The following is a 23,209-nucleotide window of genomic DNA, read 5'->3' on the forward strand; positions in this document are numbered from 1 at the left end:
TGAGGCCGGGCATCAGGGCCAGCAGCGCACATTGTGGCTCACTAGACAACGTTTCTATTGGGACTCCATGGAAAAGGATGTCAAAGAATACGTGAGTCATTGTAAGAGGTGTGTACTGAGCAAAGCACCTGAGCCCGAGGCTAGGGCTCCGCTGGTATCTATAGTCACCACTGCACCACTGGAGTTGGTGTGTATTGACTTTTGGTCGGCTGAGGATGCCAATAATAAGTCCATTGATGTGCTTGTTATAACTGACCATTTTACCAAACTAGCGTGTGCTTATCCGTGTCCCAATCAAACTGCAAAGACGGTGGCCAGAGTGCTCTGGAATAACTTTTTTTCTGTTTATGGTTTTGCAGCCTGCATTCATAGCGACAGAGGAGCTAATTTTGAGAGTGCACTCATAGCAGAAATGCTTCAGATGGCAGGGGTTGAAAAATCCCATACCACGCCATACCATCCTATGGGAAATGGACAAGTAGAACGTCTAAACCGCACTTTAGGTAGTATGATCCGTGCTTTGCCACCTCGTTCCAAGGTGAAATGGCCTCAGATGTTGAACACTTTGACGTTTGCTTATAATTGCACAGTGCATGAGACCACGGGGGTCCCACCCTTCTTTTTGATGTTTGGCCGCACTCCAAGATTACCTGTCGATGTCATGTTTCAGAGTGTCCTTTTAGATGGAGATACGGTGGATGTGGATAAGTATGTCCAGTCACTGGGAAAGGATCTGAGGGAAGCGATGGCACTTGCTCAAAAGCATGCTGAGAAGCAACAGACCAGGCAAGCTGAGGTGTATAACAGACAGTTAAAGGGACATGCGGTAGAGAAGGGGGATCGGGTCTTACTGGCAAATAAGGGGGAGCGAGGCAAGAAAAAGCTAGCTGACCGCTGGGAGAGTGCCGTCTATACTGTAGTGTGTAAAAACAGTGGGCTGAATGTATACAGTATCCGTCATCCTGTCACAGGGAGGATTAAGACTGTTCATAGGAACTTGATTATGCCCGTCAATTTCCTGCCTCTGCCGTCATGGGATGAGCCAGAGATTGAGGTGTCTATTCCTGGCACTGTTCCGAGTGAGGAAATGACAGATGATTCTGATCAGGGTGAGCTGAGAACTGCCCGGTGGGTTGCTCATCTTCCTGAGTCCAGTGTGGAGGGGGTAGTAGATACCACGACAGGGATGGGTGTATCAGAGCCAGCAGAGGAGCAGGTGGGGAGCATGAGTAGTGATCAACATCATGGAATTACACTTGAGTCACATAATGGTGAGGAGCAGGAGTGTAAACTGAAGAAACCACGCCACTTTTGGATGGAGGGACCAGATGCAGATGTTGAATCAGAGGAGTCATACTCTGTAATTGTTTATCAGGACAGTGAACAGTCGTCAGACACGACGACTGTGGAATCAGGCACTGAGGACATGATGGCTCCGGGGAAGGCCCCCTGTAGTTCATCCTTACTTGTTCCAGTGTGTGAACCTGAGTCGGTTATGTCGGGCACTGAGGACATGATGGCTCCGGGGAAGGCCCCCTGTAGTTTATCCTTACTTGTTCCAGTGTGTGAACCTGAGTTGGTTATGTCGGGCACTGAGGACATGATGGCTCCGGGGAAGGCCCCCTGTAGCTCATCCTTACTTGTTCCAGTGTGTGAGCCGGGGTCGGCCATTGTCACTGTCAAACCGAGTGTAGTTGGGGTACCTCAAGGGGTTTACACTAGGCTGGGGAGGTTCATCAGGCCAGTTAACAGGCTCATTCAGACGATGGCTGTACAGAGAGTCAGGACTCTGCTGTCATCTTAAAAGGTGATTCAAATTTTTTTTTTGGTGATTCTTTTTATTCATAATTTTTTTTTCCTTTCATTGATTTTGCTGTTTGATTTTCTTTGGGTCATACGGTTACGGTTGTCTATTGCATTAGACATGATTTGGTAATTTTGGTGTATTCCATGGTATGAATATGTACATGGCATGTTTTTTTGCCTGTGGTTAGGTGAGGGGCTCGCTACCCTTTATTTTTCCTGATCCTTTATCGGATAGCTTTTGAGCTGGTCAACCTATTTTCTAGGTTTAGAATTAAGGGAATACACTGAGTTACATGTGACGCGTTGATTCATTGTGATTTTTTTTATTATTTTCTGTTTCTTTGGTTTATACTTACGCTGTTGAGTTGATTGAAGGGAACACTGTCCATGGTCTGGCATAAGTCAGTGGGGGAGTATGTAGCAGAGTGAAGTTGTTATGCTAGAATCATGGACAGAAACTGTTATACTTTATCTTAAATAAGTAGGTCAAAACGGAAACACTCTTACTTTGAAGGAACAAAGTGGAACAAAGTGGACCGAGCCCACTTTAGTGTTATGGAGGGGTGTCTTGATTATTACTTCATATTAATTTCCTCACATTGAGTTACCAATTCTCCAAACGAAATCCCTTTTGGGTCTTTTATAATGGGTTTAGAGAAGATAGGATATCTTTCCATTGAATATCTGTTGTATTGTAAATACGTTCAACTAATGTATAAAATGGTTTCGCCGGTTTGTTGACGAGACACACGCTGACGGAAGTGCTCGCTCTCTTTGTGTTTGTTGAGGACGAGAGCAAGAGGTATGCGCTTCCGTTTATCTAATATTGGATTTAACTGCTTTGTATAAATTGTAAAACTGATTTAGGTTCTGGTTTTGGTACTGAAATACCCTGTTGTGTAATGACATTAATTCGCCCTGTGTAAAACAGCCATAGTACGTTCGTGTACTAACTCAGTATTCTGTTTGGTAATATCAGGTGGAGTGCACTTTGATGACGGTCGCTAACGCCGCCATGTGTTGTGTACGTGCTGTTTTGATTAACAGGTATGAACCGTTGGTTTTGTATTTTGGTTTAATTAATGCTTACACACTGTCTTTTATTTCATATTGTTTTGTATGTTTTTGCTGAAGCTAACTTGCACTGAGCTAAATGTATCCAATGGTCGTGACTGTAGACGGCGCGCTGTTTTAAATGTGCGCGCACGCTCTCTTTGTGTTTGTTGAGGACGAGAGCAAGAGGTGGAGTGCACTTTGATGACGGTCGCTAACGCCGCCATGTGTTGTGTACGTGCTGTTTTGATTAACAGGATTGTCAAATAAGCAACCACCAAATGGGTACCATTGTCTGAGTGTCTACGTCCACCTCACACCAGACACAACGCAGAATCCATCACGCTACATTAACACAAAGAGTTAAACAAAAGTTAAAAAAAATACATAATAACCATATTGTGTAGGAGAAGTTTAGAAGCCTAGAGGCTTATCAAGAACTTCCCCTGTTTTGTAAAAAGAGAGAGAGAGAGAGAGAGAGAGAGAGAGAGAGAGAGAGAGAGAGAGAGAGAGAGAGAGAGAGAGAGAGAGAGAGAGAGAGAGAGAGAGAGAGAGAGAGGGGGGGGGGTAAGAGAGAGAGACAGAAGAGAAAGAGAGAGTGAGACAGAGAGAGATAGGATGGGGGAGGGAGGGAGAGGGGGTGGGGGAGAGAGAGATAGATAGATATAGATAGGGTAAGAGAGAGAAGGGGATGGGAGAGAGAGAATGGGGTGGGAGAGAGAGATGGTAGGGGAAAGACAGGGTGGTGGAAGGAGGGAGAGAGAGAGAGGGTAAGAGGGAGGAATAGAGGGAGTGGATGGAGAGAGAGAGAGGGAGAAATAGGGAGAGAGGAAGAGAGGCATCTCTACAATTCGTAGCCGCATTTCTGCAGACCCCTCTCTGATTGGTTGAGGCCATTTCTGCAGACCCCTCTCTGATTGGCCGAGCGCGCGCATGCGCATGAGCCGCGACAAGTTCCTCTAGCCAGGAGTCGAAACTCCGTTAAGCTCCAGAGAGAGAGGCTGAAAATCCACAGTTGTTGCCCGACGGATGGGAGCCGAATCCCGGATCCGAGTTTTCTGATGAATAGCCCCAAAACATGGAGGTCTCGAACGCAATTTATACGCATGGAAGTATTGATTACGCCATAACGAATCATTAAAAAAATATACCGTTAACTGGAATATGTTGTGTGTGCCTTTACACATATGTTGGATAGGATTATGTAATTGGTTTGTCATTAAAAACCAATAATAATCGCTCGCCGGCTTCGCTGACCAGAGCTCTCTCAGATTCAAAGTTTTAATTGCAGCCTGGAACATACATGTTTCGGAACCAATGTGTAACTAGACAGTTACAATATAACATTTATATTAATTAACCCAGTTAATGCCTTAAGAGAAAGAGTCTGGTGGTCAATTGCTACGGAAATGTTGTGTCTTACTAATAATAACTAATTCCTTGGTCAATAGAAGTCTCTGTGATACTTTCTGAATATGATTTGGGAACATCAAATGGGCAGGCCGTGAAATAACAACGTTACAATGTACAGTTTCTGACAGCTGGCTGTGTTGTGAAATGTGCATAACGTTATGAATAAACCGGGAAGTCACGCGAAATAACGTTATACGCGAATCTGGTAGTACATTTCCAATCAGAGAGGGGCTTCGCGGGAAGAGAGAGAGAGCAAGAGGGAGTGAGAGAACAGAGAGAGAAAAATACAGTGAGAAAAAGAGCAAGGCAAATTAGCCAACAGGGGAATGTACGTTTTTGAATTGAAGTTGTATATTAATTGAATGAATTAATCTGACCCCTAAATGTACCATATTCTCTATGCATGTATTGTCTGTCCCACTGCTGTATGTGAGGGTTCATAAGTAAGAGTAAGATATTCCTTTATTGATCCCCTTGATCCTTATTGTGATAAAGGCTAGGATATAGAGGATAGGAGAGCAGAGGAAAGGAGAGGAGAGGAGAGGAGAAGAGAGGAGAGAAGTGGAGAGGAGAGGAGAGGAGAGGGGAGGTGAGAAGAGAAGGGTAGGGGAGAGGAGAGGAGAGGAGAGGAGAGGAGAGGAGAGGAGAGGAGAGGAGAGGAGAGGAGAGGAGAGGAGAGGAGAGGAGAGGAGAGGAGAGGAGAGGAGAGGAGAGGAGAGGAGAGAACGGCTTCTCGTTCAAATCAAGGTCAAATCAGGAGAATGTGATGTGAAATCTCACCTTGGCGATGTCATCGAATCTGCCGAAAAGCTTGTTGAGCACCGCAACAAGCTCTTGGGGAGAGCAAGTACTGGCTAGCTTGGTGAAGCCCACGATGTCTGCATACAGGATACTACACACACACACACACACACACACACACACACACACACACACACACACACACACACACACACACACACACACACACACACACACACACACACACACACACACACACACACACACACGCACGCACACACACACACAGGATACATATCACTTCAAAATAGTATATTGGTATTTGATACGCTACTATCTGATTCAACGGCAGAGGTAGCACTGTGTAAAGTACAGAGATTTTCTTTATTCTCTTCAAAATGATTTGTCGTGTCACACCATCCTTTACCTTTTATGTTGGATTTGAATAATTTACTAATTTACTGAATGGTTGATTGATTGATTAATTGGTTGATTGATTGATTGATTTATTTATTTATTGATTGATTGACAAACAGGCCAATATTAACACTTTGAGTGCCAGCAGGGGGCGCCAGAAATAGCGCTTGAGTGCCAGCGCTGTAGACAATGGGAGGGCGATCACATTTGCGAACGCATAAACTATATCTTAACTTATGGCTATGTGTCTAATACGCCCGTCGCTTATCAATGACTTGTTTCCAGTCAACATTGTCGAAACGGATTGTTTTTTAATCGGTTAATTTCCGTTTTATACCATTTTGAAAAACGCTCGTTTTTAAACTTCCAGAAAAAAAAAAGATTCTGCAGGAATTGCGCTTTACTGGAATACACAAAACACGTTGTAATTTTTTGGCCTATTTATGAATCGTTTTCAAATAAACGCTAGATTATCGATAGTATGTGTACTTATGCACGCTAGAGAAGTGGGCTGAAAAATCGATTCTCTTATTTCCTGATCAGCACACACACACTCACAGCCACACACACACATATGGGACACGCTGAGATATAGGTGAAAAAAACTCTGATTATCCCAAGACTGGTAAAATAGATTCCTTACCTCAGATCAGATGTTCTCCAAAAAGATTATTCCAATTCCTGATCGCCATTCCAAATATCGATCGCATTTATTGATCCAACGCTGGGTACTGGTAACACATATTCCACTGTGTTCTGAGGGTGGGCAATCGTCTCCGGTTACATGCCTGACAAGTAAAATGTGGAATCCAGACTCTTTTTTTCCCATCCATTTCATTCAGTCCAATCCAATGGGTGCTGTAGGAGCCATTTCATTTGATTTAATAGTTTTGACTAAATAGCGCCGCCACTGGTCGCCTCGTAAAATGGCACCATGGTTCTCCTATTAATTACGGCACAGCTGTGTGTAAACGCACGCCAGACGAGAAACAGTTTTTTAACCGCTCGCTTGCTACACACACACACAGCGCAGATTGAATGAATGAAAGACTGAAAAGAAAGACTTTGTTTAGAATCATTATGAGTTTATTTGAAACCCTTTTGCTGCGCCTGTTTGTTTTGAAACCTCTTTAGTACAAGTCTGGAGCCTGTTTTGTTTCATTTGTTTGCTCCGTTATTGTTTGAAACTTTACGCAACTCCTTCCATAAAACTCAACCGGTTCGAACCCATCGGATGCAACTATCAACAACATCAAACAGTGAGTAACAAACAGCCCAAGTCAATGTGGTGTGAGCGCGTTGAAGACGTATCCTGGCTTAGATAGGCAAATTGAGCCTACATTCAAGTTGAAAAACTCTCTGATACGGACACAATGAATGGAATTTGATGGATCAAAAGGATCTAATGGATGTGTCAAGCTATTGAGAACAATGGAATGTGCAATAAATATGATTGGATAAATGAACGCGAAAGACGCGCATTTAAAATGGTATCAAACGGATCTAATGGTGTGTCACGCTATTGAAAACAATGGACTGTGCAATAAATATGATTGGATAAATGAACGCGAAAGACGCGCATTTAAAATGGTATCAAACGGATCTAATGGTGTGTCACGCTATTGAAAACAATGGACTGTGCAATAAATATGATTGGATAAATGAACGCGAAAGACGCGCATTTAAAATGGTATCAAACTGATCTACTGGATGTGTCACGCTATTGAAAACAATGGACTGTGCAATATGATTGAATAAATGAACGCGAAAGACGCGCATTTCAAAATGGAATTGGAAGATCAAAGTATCTAATGGATGTGTGATGCTATTAAAGACAATACAATGTGCGATATCATATGGATAAATGGACGCCAAAGACGCGCATTTCAAAATAGAATTGGAGGATCAAAATCTAAAGGATGTGTGATTCTATTAAAGATAATGCAATGTGCGATATCATGTGGATAAATGAACGCCAAAGACGCGCATTTAAAGTGGATCTGAAGGAATATATGTCGTCATCAAATAAACCTGTGCACCGTTATAAATAGATGCTGCTTAACGATGTCTGAGCAAGATAAAGAGGAATTGGGCCATTCTGATGCAGCTGCTTTGATTGTGACTGAAGGTGCTGATGCAGCTCCTGTGATTGAAGTTACCACCGTTCACACTTCTGACACAAATGTTAACTTGCCTGTGGTTGAGGGAAAGAGACAAGTGAAACCCACGCAACGGGCACTTGAGGCTAATTATACAAAACAATGTAATCGAAGAAAAGCTAAACTTGGACAACTCACAAGCAAAAGAAATGTGTTACAAGCACTTATGGTTGATTACAGAAATGTTGAATTGGTTAAACAAGAATACAATGAATTTAATTCTAAAACAAATGACTTCAAATCACTTCACAAAACAGTACAGCAGCTGTTATCAGAAGAGGAAGCGGCAGAAGAACAAGATCAGTGGTACATGCCGAAGTTCAAAATCATATGTGAATTTCATGATAAGGTTATAGAATGGATAAATAATGCCCCTGCAGCTATGGCACAAAAGCCACCAGAAGTGACACCAACAGTGACACCAGCACAAAGTGTGAAATCATTGGGCAATAATTCAGTTGGCATGAAATCCACTTCAAGCACTGCAGCATTAAGACAGGTAGAGGCCGAAAGAGCCAATCTAGCCACACGTTCTGCTTATCTCAAGCAAAGACAAGAATTTGAATTTCAGGAGGCACAGCTCAAAGCAAGAAAGGAAGCATTTGAATTAGAAGTGGAAATTGCAGCTGCTGATGCCATGTTAAAGGTTCTGGATGTTACTAAACATGTAGACACCAGGCTTGATGTTAACCCCTTAATCCACATCAATCCACTTTATTTTGACTCAATGCGATCCTTACCAGTGGACAGCCAGAAGGTTAATCATGGATTGGATGATGAAGAGGAAGATGATGACTATGAAGAGGATGATGAGGCTGAAGAGAATAATGATGATGATGATGATGATGATGATGATGATGAAGATTATGAATTTGAAGGAGCAGCTTCCCATCCACCACTGAGACGAAGGTCTCAACATGCCCCTAGTGGCCAATTCCTCGTCCAATCAACAGTCATCTCCCGCCTCGACTACTGCAACGCACTGCTCGCTGGCCTCCCGGCCACTGCCACTAAGCCTCTTCAACTCATTCAGAACGCAGCGGCCCGCCTGATCTCAAACCTACCGAAGTCGGCCCATGTCACCCCACTTCTTAGGGACCTGCACTGGCTCCCCATTGCTGCACGAATCCGCTTCAAGGCCCTTGACCTAGCATACCGTGCGGCAAAGGGAACTGCTCCCGCCTACCTCCGGTCAATGGTCTCTAACTACACACCCTCAAGACCCCTACGCTCTGCATCTTCTGGCCGCCTCAGACCTACTCCTATCCAAGCTCCGGGAGGGTCATCAAAGAGAAGTCGCCTATTCTCAGTCCTTGCCCCACAATGGTGGAATGAACTACCCACCCCAGTTAGGACAGCCGAAACACGTCCAATCTTTTGCCGTCGACTAAAGACTCACTTCTTCAACCATTATCTGAATTAAAAAAAAAATTTAAAAAAAAAAAAAAAAAATCTAACCCTAACTAACCATACTGTCATGCACTTGTCCTAATAAACTAACCTACACTGTAGCACTCAACACTTTGATGAACATTGTTACTCAGCTGATAGAGTTGTGCTCTTCCTGATGGCTTGTCGTACAGAACTTGTAAGTCGCTTTGGATAAAAGCGTCAGCTAAATGACTAAATGTAAATGTAAATGTAAATGTAATTATGGCAGCCACAGAAACAAATGGCTCAGCAGCCTACAAGCTCACGAATGCCTGTTGCTCACCAACAACCTCAACAGCCTAACCCAAACTTTGGCTTGCAGGATGGTGCTCAGGTTAATGTTCAACCAGGCGGAGCCATGATGGACATTTTGAGAAAACAAAATGAAATCACAGAAATGTTAATTCAAGAACAGAGGTTCTCACTCTTGCCTTCTAGAGAGATTCCTGTTTTTAAAGGTGATCCATTAAGTTATGTCTCTTTCATTAGTACATTTGAACATTGTATAGAAAGCAAGACAAGTAACAACAGAGATCGACTGCTCTTTCTTGAACAATTTACAGATGGAGAACCAAAGGCAATTGTGAGAAGCTGCCTTCACATGGATTCCCAAAAAGGCTATGTGAAAGCAAAACGGCTGCTACGCAAACATTTTGGAAATGAGGTTTTCATTGCTGCTGCCTATCAGGAACAAATTCTGAATTGGGATGCAATCCGATCGGAAGATGGTAAAGCCTTACACAAATACTCATTCTTCTTGAGAACATGCTGCAATGCTATGAGCAATAATGAAATTCTGCAAGACATGAACAATCCTACACACTTGAAATCTGTCTTGTCAAAACTGCCATTCAAGCACAGAGAGAGGTGGAGGACAGTAGCATATGGTTACTATGAGCGTACACACAGAAGAGCTAAGTTCCCACAACTTGTAAATTTCATTGAAAGGCAAGCAAACATTGCCATTGATCCCCTCTTTGGAGAAATACAAGACACAAAACCGAAAGAAAAGAGGACAATCCCTTCTCCCCGAAATAGTAATTTGAAATACATACCAGTTTCATCATACACTAAGAGCAGTTTTGCGACAGTAACAGAATCCTCAGAACCACCAAGCACAAGCAGCTCTGCAGCCGTGCAACAGAAAACATGTTTCTTTTGCAAAGAGAACCACAGCACAGACCTGTGCAAGACATTGGATAAGAAAATACACAAAGACAAAGTTGAGTTCTTTAAAGTAAATGGTTTATGTTTCGGTTGTGTGACTCAAGGTCACATGAGTAAGGACTGTGAAAGACGTGTGACTTGTAAGATATGTACAAAGAAGCATCCTACTGTGTTGCACATTGAATTTAAAAAAGATACAAGTCAAACTAGTCCAAGCACCGATAGCATGTCAGTGGGCAGTGCATTAGTCACCATGAAAAGGCCTATCCATACTGGGGCCGGTGACCAACAAAAATTGTCAATTGTTCCTGTGCAAGTCAAGTTGTCGAATTCTAACCAGGTACTTCAAACGTACGCTTTCCTTGATCCAGGAAGCACTGGAACCTTCTGTACTGAAGCTTTAAGGAAGCAACTGAATGCTAAGGCGACACCAACTCGAATCCTACTTCGTACTCTAGGACAAGAAAGGGTCATAAGTATTAACCGAATCAATGGGCTGGAAGTGTCAAGTCTTGAAGGAGATGATTTCCTAAAACTGCCACCACTCTATACTCAAACAGAAATTCCTGTAACCAAGCAACAAATTCCCACTCAGGATGATGTGCAAGAATGGAACTACCTAAAAGAGGTTAAGTTGCCATATATTGATGCAGATATTGGACTCCTGATTGGTAATGATGCAGCTAAGTTTATGGAACCGTGGGCAGTAATTAATAGCAAGGGTAATGGGCCCTATGCTGTAAAGACAAGACTTGGATGGGTGGTTAGTGGGCTTCTACACAAACCCACAATAAGCCATAAGCAGCCAACCCATATTTCCGGCAATCGCATATCAATAATACATTTGAATGACCTCATGATCCAAAAAAGGAAATTCAAGAAAGATGTGGAGTTTCACAAAAGAAGGACTCACCATGGAGTACGCCACCCAAAGAAACGCAGACTGCGTGTAATCATGGCAAAGGCAAGAGACGCCCCCTTGAAACGGGTTACAACACCCAGAATGGAACTTACTGCTGCAGTACTAGCAGTGAAAGTGAACAGGAATGTGGATGAAGATACATTCAGAACCCAAGTGAACATCAAGATCAACCCTGCAGACCATGTGTCCCGAGGTCTTACAGCTGATGCATTTTTAAAGTGTGAAAACTGGAAGAAGGGACCGGACTTCCTACAGGAAAAAGAAGAGACATGGCCTAACTTACCTGCTGATCTCACCCCCATACCAGCCGACGATCCGGAAGTCAAAAGAGAGAAGGTTACAGTCAATACCATTCAGATGACAGATCAAGATCCTACTAGCACTCTCATACACCACTACTCAAGTTTCTACAAATTGAAAAGAGCTGTAGCATGGATGCTGTATTTGAGAACTCACCTTTTGCAGTTGAGTAGAAAAAGGAAAGATCTGATGCAAATTCAAGAACCAGACACAGACAAACAAAGACAGACAATTGAAGTAGAGATGAAAAAATTCAAAAACGCTGTAAAGGCATACAACCTCTCTCTGGATGAACTGGACACTTCAGAGATGGCCGTTGTTCAATTCTGTCAAAACCAAGGATTTCAAGAGGAAATCAAAACATTGCAGAAAGGAAGTTTGAACGTGCAGAAACACAGTTCAATCTACAAGCTTGATCCCAAACTTGAAAACGAAATATTAAGAGTGGGTGGGAGATTAAGCAGAGCAGCCATGCCAGAAGATGCAAAGCACCCTGCCATCCTCCCAAAGGACCATCATGTGTCAAAGCTCGTTCTTAGAAAGATCCATAAGGAAGTAGGACACAGTGGGAGAAACCACATGCTCTCCTCACTGAGACAAAAGTATTGGATTCCTTGTGCCAACTCATTGGCAAGAAAGATTATTTCTGAATGTGTGACATGTCGACGTCTCAATGGATCTGTCGGAGAACAGAAGATGGCAGACCTGCCAAGAGATAGAATAACACCTGACCTACCTCTTATGAATGTACATCAAAAATGGAACCGCATCCGCAGGAACTTTGAAAAGGAAGACATTGTGATCATAGCTGACACGAATGCACCAAGAGGATCCTGGATGTTGGCTAGAGTCCTGGAAACAATGCCAGACTCAAGAGGACTTGTGAGAAGTGTGCGTCTTCAGACAAAAACCAGTGTACTTGAAAGGCCCATCAGCAAGATTTGCCTGCTGGTGCCAAACTCAAATTAGGTACTGAAGATTCAAACAGGCCTATACATCATGCCTGTTTCCCACCTCACAAGTATTTATTTTGTTTTGAACATTTTGTATGGCTCCAGCAGTTTTTTGATTTTGTATTGTTATTAGAGCCTGCCCATAACAATAGGGGCCGGTTATGTAGGAGCCATTTCATTTGATTTAATAGTTTTGACTAAATAGCGCCGCCACTGGTCGCCTCGTAAAATGGCACCATGGTTCTCCTATTAATTACGGCACAGCTGTGTGTAAACGCACGCCAGACGAGAAACAGTTTTTTAACCGCTCGCTTGCTACACACACACACAGCGCAGATTGAATGAATGAAAGACTGAAAAGAAAGACTTTGTTTAGAATCATTATGAGTTTATTTGAAACCCTTTTGCTGCGCCTGTTTGTTTTGAAACCTATTTAGTACAAGTCTGGAGCCTGTTTTGTTTCATTTGTTTGCTCCGTTATTGTTTGAAACTTTACGCAACTCCTTCCATAAAACTCAACCGGTTCGAACCCATCGGATGCAACTATCAACAACATCAAACAGTGAGTAACAAACAGCCCAAGTCAATGTGGTGTGAGCGCGTTGAAGACGTATCCTGGCTTAGATAGGCAAATTGAGCCTACAGGTGCAATACCATCTGGAGAGACGATAGGGGGCGGTATTTTCCCTGTTCGAGCTCAGACAGATCCCCACTGGTAACGTGAGGCTAGATTGATGAAAAAGTTATGGAAATCGATAATAAAAAAAATAACGATTAAATAACGAGATTTCTCGTACTTGGCACTCAACGCATGGCATGAACTAACGAGATTTCTCGTGGCTGGCACTCAAAGTGTTAACAAGGCATATACAGTATTTCCTTCACAAAATACTAACATTACACAAAGTAGGTAGTCATGGTGACACATGATGTCTATATATGAGTCTATGCACAGAAAGGCATTGTGTAACATTAGCCTAAAGGTCTTAGCAGTAATTTTGAAGTGCTTGCCTTTGTGGGCATGTGTGTGTGTGTGTGTGTGTGTGTGTGTGTGTGTGTGTGTGTGTGTGTGTGTGTGTGTGTGTGTGTGTGTGTTTGTATATATGTGGTGTGTGTGTTTTTATGTGTGTGTGTGTTTGTATGTGTGTGTTTGTACGTGTATATGTGTGTGTGTATGTGTGTGTTTGTGTGTGTGTTTGTATGTGTGTGTATTTGTATATACATTACATTACATTTACATTTAGTCATTTAGCTGACGCTTTTATCCAAAGCGACTTAAAAGTTCTGTGCGACAAGACAGCAAGAAGGGCACAACTCTATCAGCTGAGTAACAATGTTCATCAAAGTGTTGCGTGTTACAGTGTAGGTTAGTTTATTAGGACAAGTGCATGACATTAAAGTTAGTCGGGGTTAGATTTTTTTTTTTTTTTTTTATCATTTCAGATAATGGTTGAAGAAGTGAGTCTTTAGTCGACGGCGAAAGATTGGACGGGATTCGGCTGTCCTAACTGGGATGGGTAGTTCATTCCACCATTGTGGGGCAAGGACTGAGAATAGGCGGCTTCTCTTTGATGACCCTCCGGGAGCTTGGATAGGAGTAGATCTGAGGCGGCCAGAAGATGCAGAGCGTAGGGGTCTTGAGGGTGTGTAGTTAGAGACCATTGACCGGAGGTAGGCGGGAGCGGTTCCCTTTGCCGCACGGTATGCTAGGTCGAGGGCCTTGAAGCGGATACGTGCAGCAATGGGGAGCCAGTGCAGGTCCCTAAGAAGTGGGGTGATGTGTGTGTGTATGTGTGTATGTGTGTGTGTGTGTGTGTGTGTGTGTCTGTTTGTATATGTGTGTGTGTGTTTGTATATATGTGTGTGTAATGTAATGTATGTATACGTGTGTGTGTATGTGTGTGGATGTGTTTGTAAATGTGTGTTTGTAAATGTGTATGTGTGTGTGTTTGTATATGTGTGTGTATGTGTGTGTGTGTGTTTGTTTGTATATGTGTGTGTGTTTGTATATGTGTGTTTGTTTGCATATGTGTGCAAATGTGTGTGTGTGTGTGTGTTTGTATATACGTGGTGTGTGTTTGTATGTGTGTGCGTGTGTGTGTGTTTGTATATATGTGTATGTGCGTGTATGTGTGTGTGTGTTTGTATATGTGTGTGTGTTTTGTACATGTGTGTGTAAGTGTGTGTGTGTTTGTATATGTGTGTGTGTGTATGTGTGTATGTGTGTGTGTGTGTGTCTGTTTGTATATGTGTGTGTATGTGTGTATGTGTGTGTGTGTGTGTGTGTGTGTGTGTGTGTGTGTGTGTGTGTGTGTGTGTGTGTGTGTGTGTGTGTGTGTGTGTGTGTGTGTGTGTGTGTGTGTGTGTGTGTGTGTGTGTGTGTGTGTCTCCCACCTGACGTCCTTGTGCTGCCGTATGTAGAGGCTGTGGAAGTTGTGGAAGGTGGCCCCCCGGTCGTCCTCGCGGCTCCTGTGTTTGGACAGCCTCTTTATCACCTCCGTCTTCAGCTCCATGGCGATGTACCGCGGCAACACCGACAGGAGGAGGTGCTCCTGTCGACATGGAAACGGATAACACACAATAGAATGTCGGCTGCGTTTATGGATCGGCTCATTGGGACTGTTGACTCACACTAGCGGCAATCTATTTCCACCGAGAGGTCGTAAAAAGAGAGACATACAGTACAGGCGGACCGTCATTACTAGCCTCCGAGAAAAGACCAATGGATCACGGTCCGTCTATTGGCCTGGTTTGTTGACTTACAGTGATTGGAGCCCGTCTCGATTTACCTAGTCTATTCAGGCTGGACTTAGGGTGAATAATTAATAATTAATATACTGCCCTAACCAATTTAGACCTAAAATCGCCTGCTAATAATGCATTATATAGCCTGCATATCCCAGTTTCAATGGGCTAATAGACTGACGGACTGACGGTATTCAGTAATCAACCCATGGCAACTGTCTAATAAGGAATCCTTTAGGTCAGGAGTCCCTACGCTTTTTGATGTCAAGGCCCTCAAAATAGATAATACATCCAACGTAAAAATAATAAAGTAAGAAAGAAACGTGTTTATCTGAGCATGCATGCTCTTTTTTCAGCTATTCTCTGTTATTCATTCACTACCCCTGCTGGCTTCTCCCCCCTCAGGCCACCGCTGCTCTCATCTCTAGTGAAGGAAATTATAATGGGATTAAGCTAAAAGACCCTAAAACAGTTGCTTCACTTATGATGAATGGTAAATAAATGGTAAATGGCTGCATTTATACAGCACTCTTATCCAAAGCGCTTTACAATCACACACTTGTTATGTTTATGTTTATGTATATGTTTAAAAAATAATAAAGAAAATAAATAAATAAAAAAATTTAAAATCCCCGCTGCTCTGAGGCTCACTAGTGGAGCTGATCGACCCCGGCTGCGTGAGTGAGAAGTAAAATGTGGAGTCAGGGATTTTTTTTCTCATTCATTTTCATTGAGTTCAATCCAAAAGGGTGAATTACCATCTGGGAGACGATAGGGGGCGCTTTTTTCACATCTGAACGCCTGGAGTGGCTGAATTTCCAACGGTAGACTCGGTTGATGAAATATGATTTCAGATCGCTAATAAAAAGAAACTAGAAAATACGAGAATTCTCGTGAGTGGGCATTCAACCCGCGGGGGGTAAACCCGAGAAAACTCGGGTTGGGCAATCAAAGTGTTAAGGAGACTGAGCTTGAACTGATCCGAGCCGCCGGTTGGCCAAAAGAGATGTGCTCAGTGAACCGTATCTATTCTCCAGTTGAACCAAATGTATGTCTGTCACCTGTTGGTATTTCTTGATGTCCTTCTTGGACCGCATGGCGCTGAACTCTTCTTTCTTCTGATTGGATATCCTGAGAGCATGCTCCGTGAGCCACAGGTGGAACATTCCAACGCAGTTCACACACAGAAGCAGCACCGCATTGGCAACCAGCTGGGGGGGGATTGGGAGTGGGGTAGGGTGGCAACAGTGGGAAGAACAAGGTAGAATCAGGACAATAAACAGTAAGGAACGAGTAGAGGAGAGACCCCGTCGATGACAATCTTTTGATAAAACACGAACAGAGCAGATTAAATGGCAAGTTCGGGTTTTTGGAGCCCTAGCCCTACTAACCTACTTACCAGTGGTGTTGTTGATTGGTGGAGTCCCTTTTTGTCAGAGCAGTCCATGCTGTCCTTCATACTGGGTACCCGCAGGTCTGAATAATTAGCCACAAGACTGATGTAAAGAAAAATGGGGCCCCTCTTCAGTCTGTCCTGGAATAAACACTGAAACCTACTCTGCACCGAAGCAGTTTGCTCTCGAGTATGTTTTACTCCTTTTTACCATGGCCCCATTCAGTTTACATTAGTCGTGTGGCCCCATTCAGTTTACATTAGTCTTGTGGCCCCATTCAGTTTACATTAGTCTTGTGGCTTGCTAAGGAAGAACTGGGTATCCAGTATGAAGCGCAACATGGAGGACTATGCTGGGAAAGGACTCACATCGACATCATCATCGCTGAGTAGGAAATAAGTCTTACCCTTTTGGGCCAGACATGTAAGAAATGCATGTAAATGGTAAATGGACTGCATTTATATGGTGCTTTTATCCAAAGCGCTTTACAATTTGTTCATTACATTTGACCCATTCACTCACACATTCACACACCGACGGCGGAGGCGACCGTGCAAGGTGCCAACCTGCTCATCGGGAGCAGTTAGGGGTTAAGTGTCTTGCTCAAGGACACTTGGACACGCTGCCCGGGAGGAGCGGGAATCGAACGGGGAACCTCTGGATTACCAGATGACTGCTCTACCTCCCGAGTCACTGTTGCCCCCCAAGCTCCGCGAGATAGCTAAGATGGATACTGGATGCGGTATACAGTATAACATTCAAAAGTGGCTTTCATGAACCATTGTTATCTGTTTTATCTATCTTAGGTAGAATCAGGTTTGTTACTTTTGGTCTATACTCTGCAGTGGTTCCCAAACTGTGGTGCGCGCACCCCTTGTGCGCGAGCGCCCTCTAGGTGGTGCGTGACATGAAAAGGCTAATGGTGGTAAAAAAAAATAAAATTATGGATTATGGATTTAGTATTATGGATATTAAACATGCTGGCAGAGTACATGCATCCATGTTGTGGTGAACATTTTAATTAAATAAAGAAATTCCCTATCCATAGTCGCCGTGGGAAGAGATAAAATAAAAAATAAAATCTGTGCACGGAGGCCAGCAACAATTTTTTCTAACAGAAACCCATTGGGGGGTGCGTCAGCTAGGTCGGGAGGTGACAGGGGGTTCACGGCCAAAAAAGCTTGGGAACCGCTGCTCTATAGGATCCAAAGTTAAAGGTGGGGTAGGCAATTTCTATTCGAAATCCATTTTGGTCATATTTGGTGAAATGATCTCTTTGTTCTGAGACTGTCCCAGGCTCTGTAATCAGACACTCCAAAATCTTAACAACCAATCAGATGTGTTTTGGCCTTCCAAGTACCCACAGTGTGTAAAAGCGCTTGCCGATTAGAGGCTGGGAAATAGTTGTTATTTCTAAATTTTGGAAGAATCCAGCTTTAAGCCGCCGGTGCCTCTGGGAGTCTGTGGGCTGCTCTATTTCTGCTGGACAGGAAACGCTCATTCCTCCAAAACTGACAACCACACCTTTAATTAATAAGTAAATGAGTTTCCCTAACACGCCGATAGGGTTTTGTGATGCTTCAGTGGCACAACGGAGCAGTATTGACCACAAACCACAAAACGCTATTGTGTGGAGTGACCTATGATGCATGATGGGAGATCTGTCATTTGAATATGGACACTGTGTTTCAGGAAATGCAAAAGCATGTCTGCGTTTTTCCACCTGCCTCTCATTTGCCTGTTACGTGTTTGCCTATGACCTCTCAAGCACATTAACACTGTGTGAACATTGCTTGTGGAAAACCAGACCATAGCACGGATATATGCTATATGCAGTACTATATATGACACAGTATATCAGGCAAACCTACCACAAAAAGATTTCCCAAACCGGTAAAAATGCCAGACTGACTGTGGTACATGTAGGCTACGCACTTCTGCTAACAGACTCCTGCTCTCCAAGGCCTGTCACCACCACAGATCCGAACCTGAGGAAAACAGGAATAACTGTCTGTCTGTATCAATATTTGAGCGTTGAATGTGGTGAATTCACAGAGGGGACCAGTTGGCCTATCGGACACATAATATGGAGGAGGGACTTCTAGGCCTAATCTCTTGCTCAAGGACACTTCAACATGAAGTCTGGAGGAGCCGGAATCTAACCGGGAACCTTCAGATTACCAGACGTCTAAACCTAGTCAATTTAGCATAGCAGTTCATATTATTGGCTAAAACAATAACTTTTCTTTTTGAAAGAATTACTTAAAATGTCATCTTATTTCCCAGCCAAAAACACTTGACAAGTGTATATCCAAACTTATAACCGGGAACTTCCCAGGAGGGCTTGTGGGCGGCATTAGTTCCACACACCTCCATGTTTGAATTGGATTTGTTTTCTTTACTCCAAAAGTACACTGTAAAAGCGGCTCTGCCCTCTTACGCATGCAACCGCATATTCAAAAGCTAGTATACTAAAATACACTGTAACTGCAGCTATGGTTAACAGTTGGTTAATATAGTTATTTATGTTTACAATTTATATGCTTATTTTGTATAATAGTAATAATACACTCAATTTTTTTTTTTTTTTTTTTAATCTTTTTCCCCCTCCATTTTCCTCCGATTTTCTCCCATCCCAATGTTAGTCGTTATGCCAATTCCCAATCCCCTTCCTGGTCGCTGCGCACTTACCCCCCACAGTCAGATCATCTGGGAGAGTGGAGGCTATCACGTGCTTCCTCCGACACACGTCCAGCCAATCAACCGCTTCTTTTAACCTGGCAGCGCGGATATTCTCCGAGAGGGCGTAGCGTGTGGAAGGATCACACTATCGCACTCAGGTCCCATCCGCGCTTAGCAGGCACCCCGACCGAACTGTAGGAGTCGCTGTTTACAACGACCCGGACCCACCCCGCCAGCTTCTCCCACCCTCTAATACTGCCAATTGTATTAGTGTGAACGGCCAGTCAAGCTGGTGACAACCCCGGAGCTGTGAGCTGGATTCGCCGAACAGGCGAATCCAGCTCACAGCTCCGGGGTTGGTGACGAACGCAATCTCCGCTACGCCACCTAACCGCCCACTCAATTGCTTTTCAATGTATTTCTTATTTGTTTTATATAAGATATATATTAGTGGCGCACTGTTTTTTCTATTTTATTTGTGCAATTACCACATCTCACGAGAGTTGACACACCTGGTATCCGGTGACGTGTTTCCGCTTCTCTCTTTTGCGTTGGACCATGAACTTGAATGGTAATGGAATTACCTGGCGTTCTAATAAGTAAAGAACAATCCATCACGCCAACGAAACAAGACAATCTTCCAAGAAACTGACAGAAGACTGGCACGCAGCCAATAAGGTATTGATTGATGGAGATAATAATTGTGGTATATGTTTAGTGATGTTCCGACCATTGGTAATGGACTTGTGATAGTAATAGTATCTTTTGTATGCATTTGTATCTCATACAGATTTTACGGTTTGGATGAGGTTGGATCAAGCTTCTTCATTAAAATCAGTCCAAGAAATCAACTTGTGTTTTGCGTCGTGCCGAGGATGTCACATACACGGTTACGTGCGCAAGAGGGAAAATAAATCCAAATCTTGAGAGGTCGTAGGCAAACGACAATGAATGTAGGCCTGCCCCGTGATTTGACTGTGACACCAGTGTGTGCGTGTGTGACTGTGACACCAGTGTGTGCATGTGTGTGTGTGTGTGTGTGTGTTACATTACCTGCACGGCCAGGTCCGGTGTGTCTGGGTGTGCAACAGCGGTGTAGACGCTGATGATGACGATGTGGGACATGCTGGTCCCCATCCCCACCATGAGGGCCCAGGCCAGAGAGAGAGGCAGCAATGTGTACACGCTCAGAGAGAGGAAGAGGAAGAACGCCACCTGAGGAGGGAGGGAGGGAGGGAGGGAGGGAGGGAGGGAGGGAGGGAGGGAGGGAGGGAGGGAGGGAGGAGGAGAGAGGGAGGGAGGGAGGGAGTTATTTGTCCTCTATTTAGACAAGTAGTCTCATTGAGATCGAGCTCTCTTTTTCAAAGGATACATGTACAATAAATATATATATAAAATATATTGGACAAAGAAGTACAGTTCATTAGATTAGATTAGATCAGATCAGTTTAAAATGTATTGTCATCATACAGCACAAGTACAGTACAACGAAACAAAGTTTGTGCAAATGTAACTGTAAAGTGCAACAGCAATATATAATGCACAGGTGATTAAACTGGGTACAAAATATACAAATGAGTACAGTACTATTGAGTGTAGTGCTAATCAGAGTTGTAGTATAATAATGTACAGTGATACAGGTGTAAAGACAGGCAGTAGTCATACTGGCCAGCAGCGTAAGTAGTAGGATTAGTATATGTACAGATATAGTATCTACAGAACAAACAACAAACACACATGTAGATCAAAGGGAACAAGTATAAGCAAACATCTTAACATATCAGAGTTCAATATAGCATCTCTAACCCCACTACCACACTACCAAAGGGTTAACCCTTTCACTGTGACAATACAGAAGGTTAATGTGGTAACATTGACTGTGTATTTCATAACAAAAATGTGTGTATAATTAGAAAACCATAATGCAAAAGTCTGGTGTGCCATAAGGAGGGATACTAGCGTGACAGGAAACAAGTAAAACTGTTTGAGCCCCTATGAAACCCCAGCGGTGTTGAACTGTATTCAGGAGACAGTCAACAAACCCCCATTTAACTACTCAACTGTTTAGAACAAAGGAACTAGAAATGTCACACTCAACTGATACAGTCAACCAAGCCCCACTCGAATGACTGAGGACTGTGTGGCTCACGTGAATAGAACTGTTTAAATCAATACAATTATAGATTAGAGACAAAACACACTGTTACATCATCACTGAAAACTGCAAATATCTGTGTATAATGACTAATTCAAAACAAGATCATATTAATTAAACTGACTTATTAGATAAAAGGTATTTGAATGTCATTTAGAATGTCAAACTGGTTATGAAGGTAATAGTGTCATTTCACTCCTGGTGTAAACCATATATATAAAATAAGTCTCAATTACAAAGCTTTAATCATAGTTGTATTACAAAGTCTGTATTATATTGTATTAGTCAGTCTGGTAAATAAAGGTTGGTGCTGGCTCCTGTGGACTATTTGGTATTAACCTAGAAGCAATGACTGTACTGGGTTAATGCTAGATAGTCCATAGATTCATTACACAAACCATGTATATGGGAAAATCAAATAATATAAAGGGAATGTTAAAATGTCTGATTTATCCAGAGGGGAGAAAATGAGCCTCTCCCTCATTAGCAGCAAAGGAGGGGGCCACCAGCAGACCCCCCGCTGTTGCGACAGGAAGAATACACAGACAGGAGATCTTGGGACAGACGGCCCCCAAAGAATCAAGAACCAATTAAAACGCCATATATATAGAATAACTGATTGGCTATCAGTCAAGTCAACTTGTGACATCATTTTGAGTATATAATAGAGAACGCATTGTTACAGAGACAGGCCAGACCCCCCCAGGGGGTTCTGCGTCTCTACCACCCACCCAGAGACTGCTGTTTACATGTGAGTAAATCATGGAAAAACCACTGTTGTTTAGGTTAGAGTAATGTACAGATCCCTATCTGTTGACCAGATTTACTCATGTGTAATGCTCAGTAGATTCTATTTCATTTGATAAACATGACTACTGTTTATGTACAGACTGGGTTTGATGTGCAAACATTATCAAGCCTATGTACAACATATTTGATGAACTATGAAATAATCCTTGTATGTAAAAAACAATCTTCTGAATTTGGCAATAAAATCAGTTGAGTTGAACTATAGTTCCTTTTGTCTGGCTGCACAGTTTATTTCTCTACTGGCTATACTTTGAAGTCAGATGAGGAGACCATTCTATCATTATGATCTTTCTTCCTTTCCAGGTAGCAACCTCATTGTACTGTAAATTAACCTTAGAAATTTATAGAATATACGACATTAACCCTTTCAGTGCCACACGACAAAGGGTTAACCCTTTCACAACCACACTACAGAAGGTTAACCCTTTCACTACCACACTACAGACGGTTAACCGGCTTTAAATATAGCTCAGCTTTTCAAAAATTATTATCTGTGTGTCGTTTAATTTGAGGTAATTCCCTGCAACATTACAGGAAAGGAAGGCTTCCGTAAACATTCAACTTCCCATACAGGCTCTGTATGCTGCCTCAATACACAAGAGCTTCTGTGTTTCACACACACACACACGCACGCACGCTCACTCACACACACACACACACACACACACACACACACACACACACACACACACACACACACACACACACACACACACACACACACACACACACACAAATACATGCACGCACGCACAAATCTCCACACACACGCACACAAATACACGCACACAAATACACACACGCACACACACACACACACACAAATACACGCACACAAATACACACACGCACACGCACACGCACACACACACACACACACACACACACACACACACACACACACACACACACACACACACACACACACACACACACACAAATACACAGACACACACAAATACCGGTGAAGATGAAGACTATGGCGGTGATGTACAGCACCCCCCAGATGAAGAGGGCCAGGGCTCCCCCGCAGCGCCTCATCACGGCCAGCCACGGCAGGC

General features: G+C 43.1%; 1 protein-coding gene across 1 annotated transcript in view; it reads right to left on the reverse strand.

Moving 5' to 3' along the window:
* LOC311227849 (adenylate cyclase type 4) overlaps positions 1 to 20,364 on the reverse strand; it is a 165,496-nt gene extending 145,132 nt beyond the window's left edge. Inside the window, exons 1-4 of the mRNA XM_084313690.1 lie at positions 20,237 to 20,364; positions 16,169 to 16,318; positions 14,757 to 14,914; positions 5,053 to 5,164 (exon numbers count right to left, since the gene is read on the reverse strand). Coding sequence (XP_084169816.1) covers positions 5,053 to 5,164; positions 14,757 to 14,914; positions 16,169 to 16,318; positions 20,237 to 20,329 — 513 coding nt within the window. The 5' untranslated portion in view covers positions 20,330 to 20,364. The remainder of the gene's footprint in view (positions 1 to 5,052; positions 5,165 to 14,756; positions 14,915 to 16,168; positions 16,319 to 20,236) is intronic.
* Positions 20,365 to 23,209: the final 2,845 nt, after the last annotated feature.

Source organism: Notolepis coatsorum (genome assembly GCF_963971535.1).
Source record: "Notolepis coatsorum genome assembly, chromosome: 4".
In the NCBI taxonomy this organism is placed as follows: Eukaryota; Metazoa; Chordata; class Actinopteri; order Aulopiformes; family Paralepididae; genus Notolepis; species Notolepis coatsorum.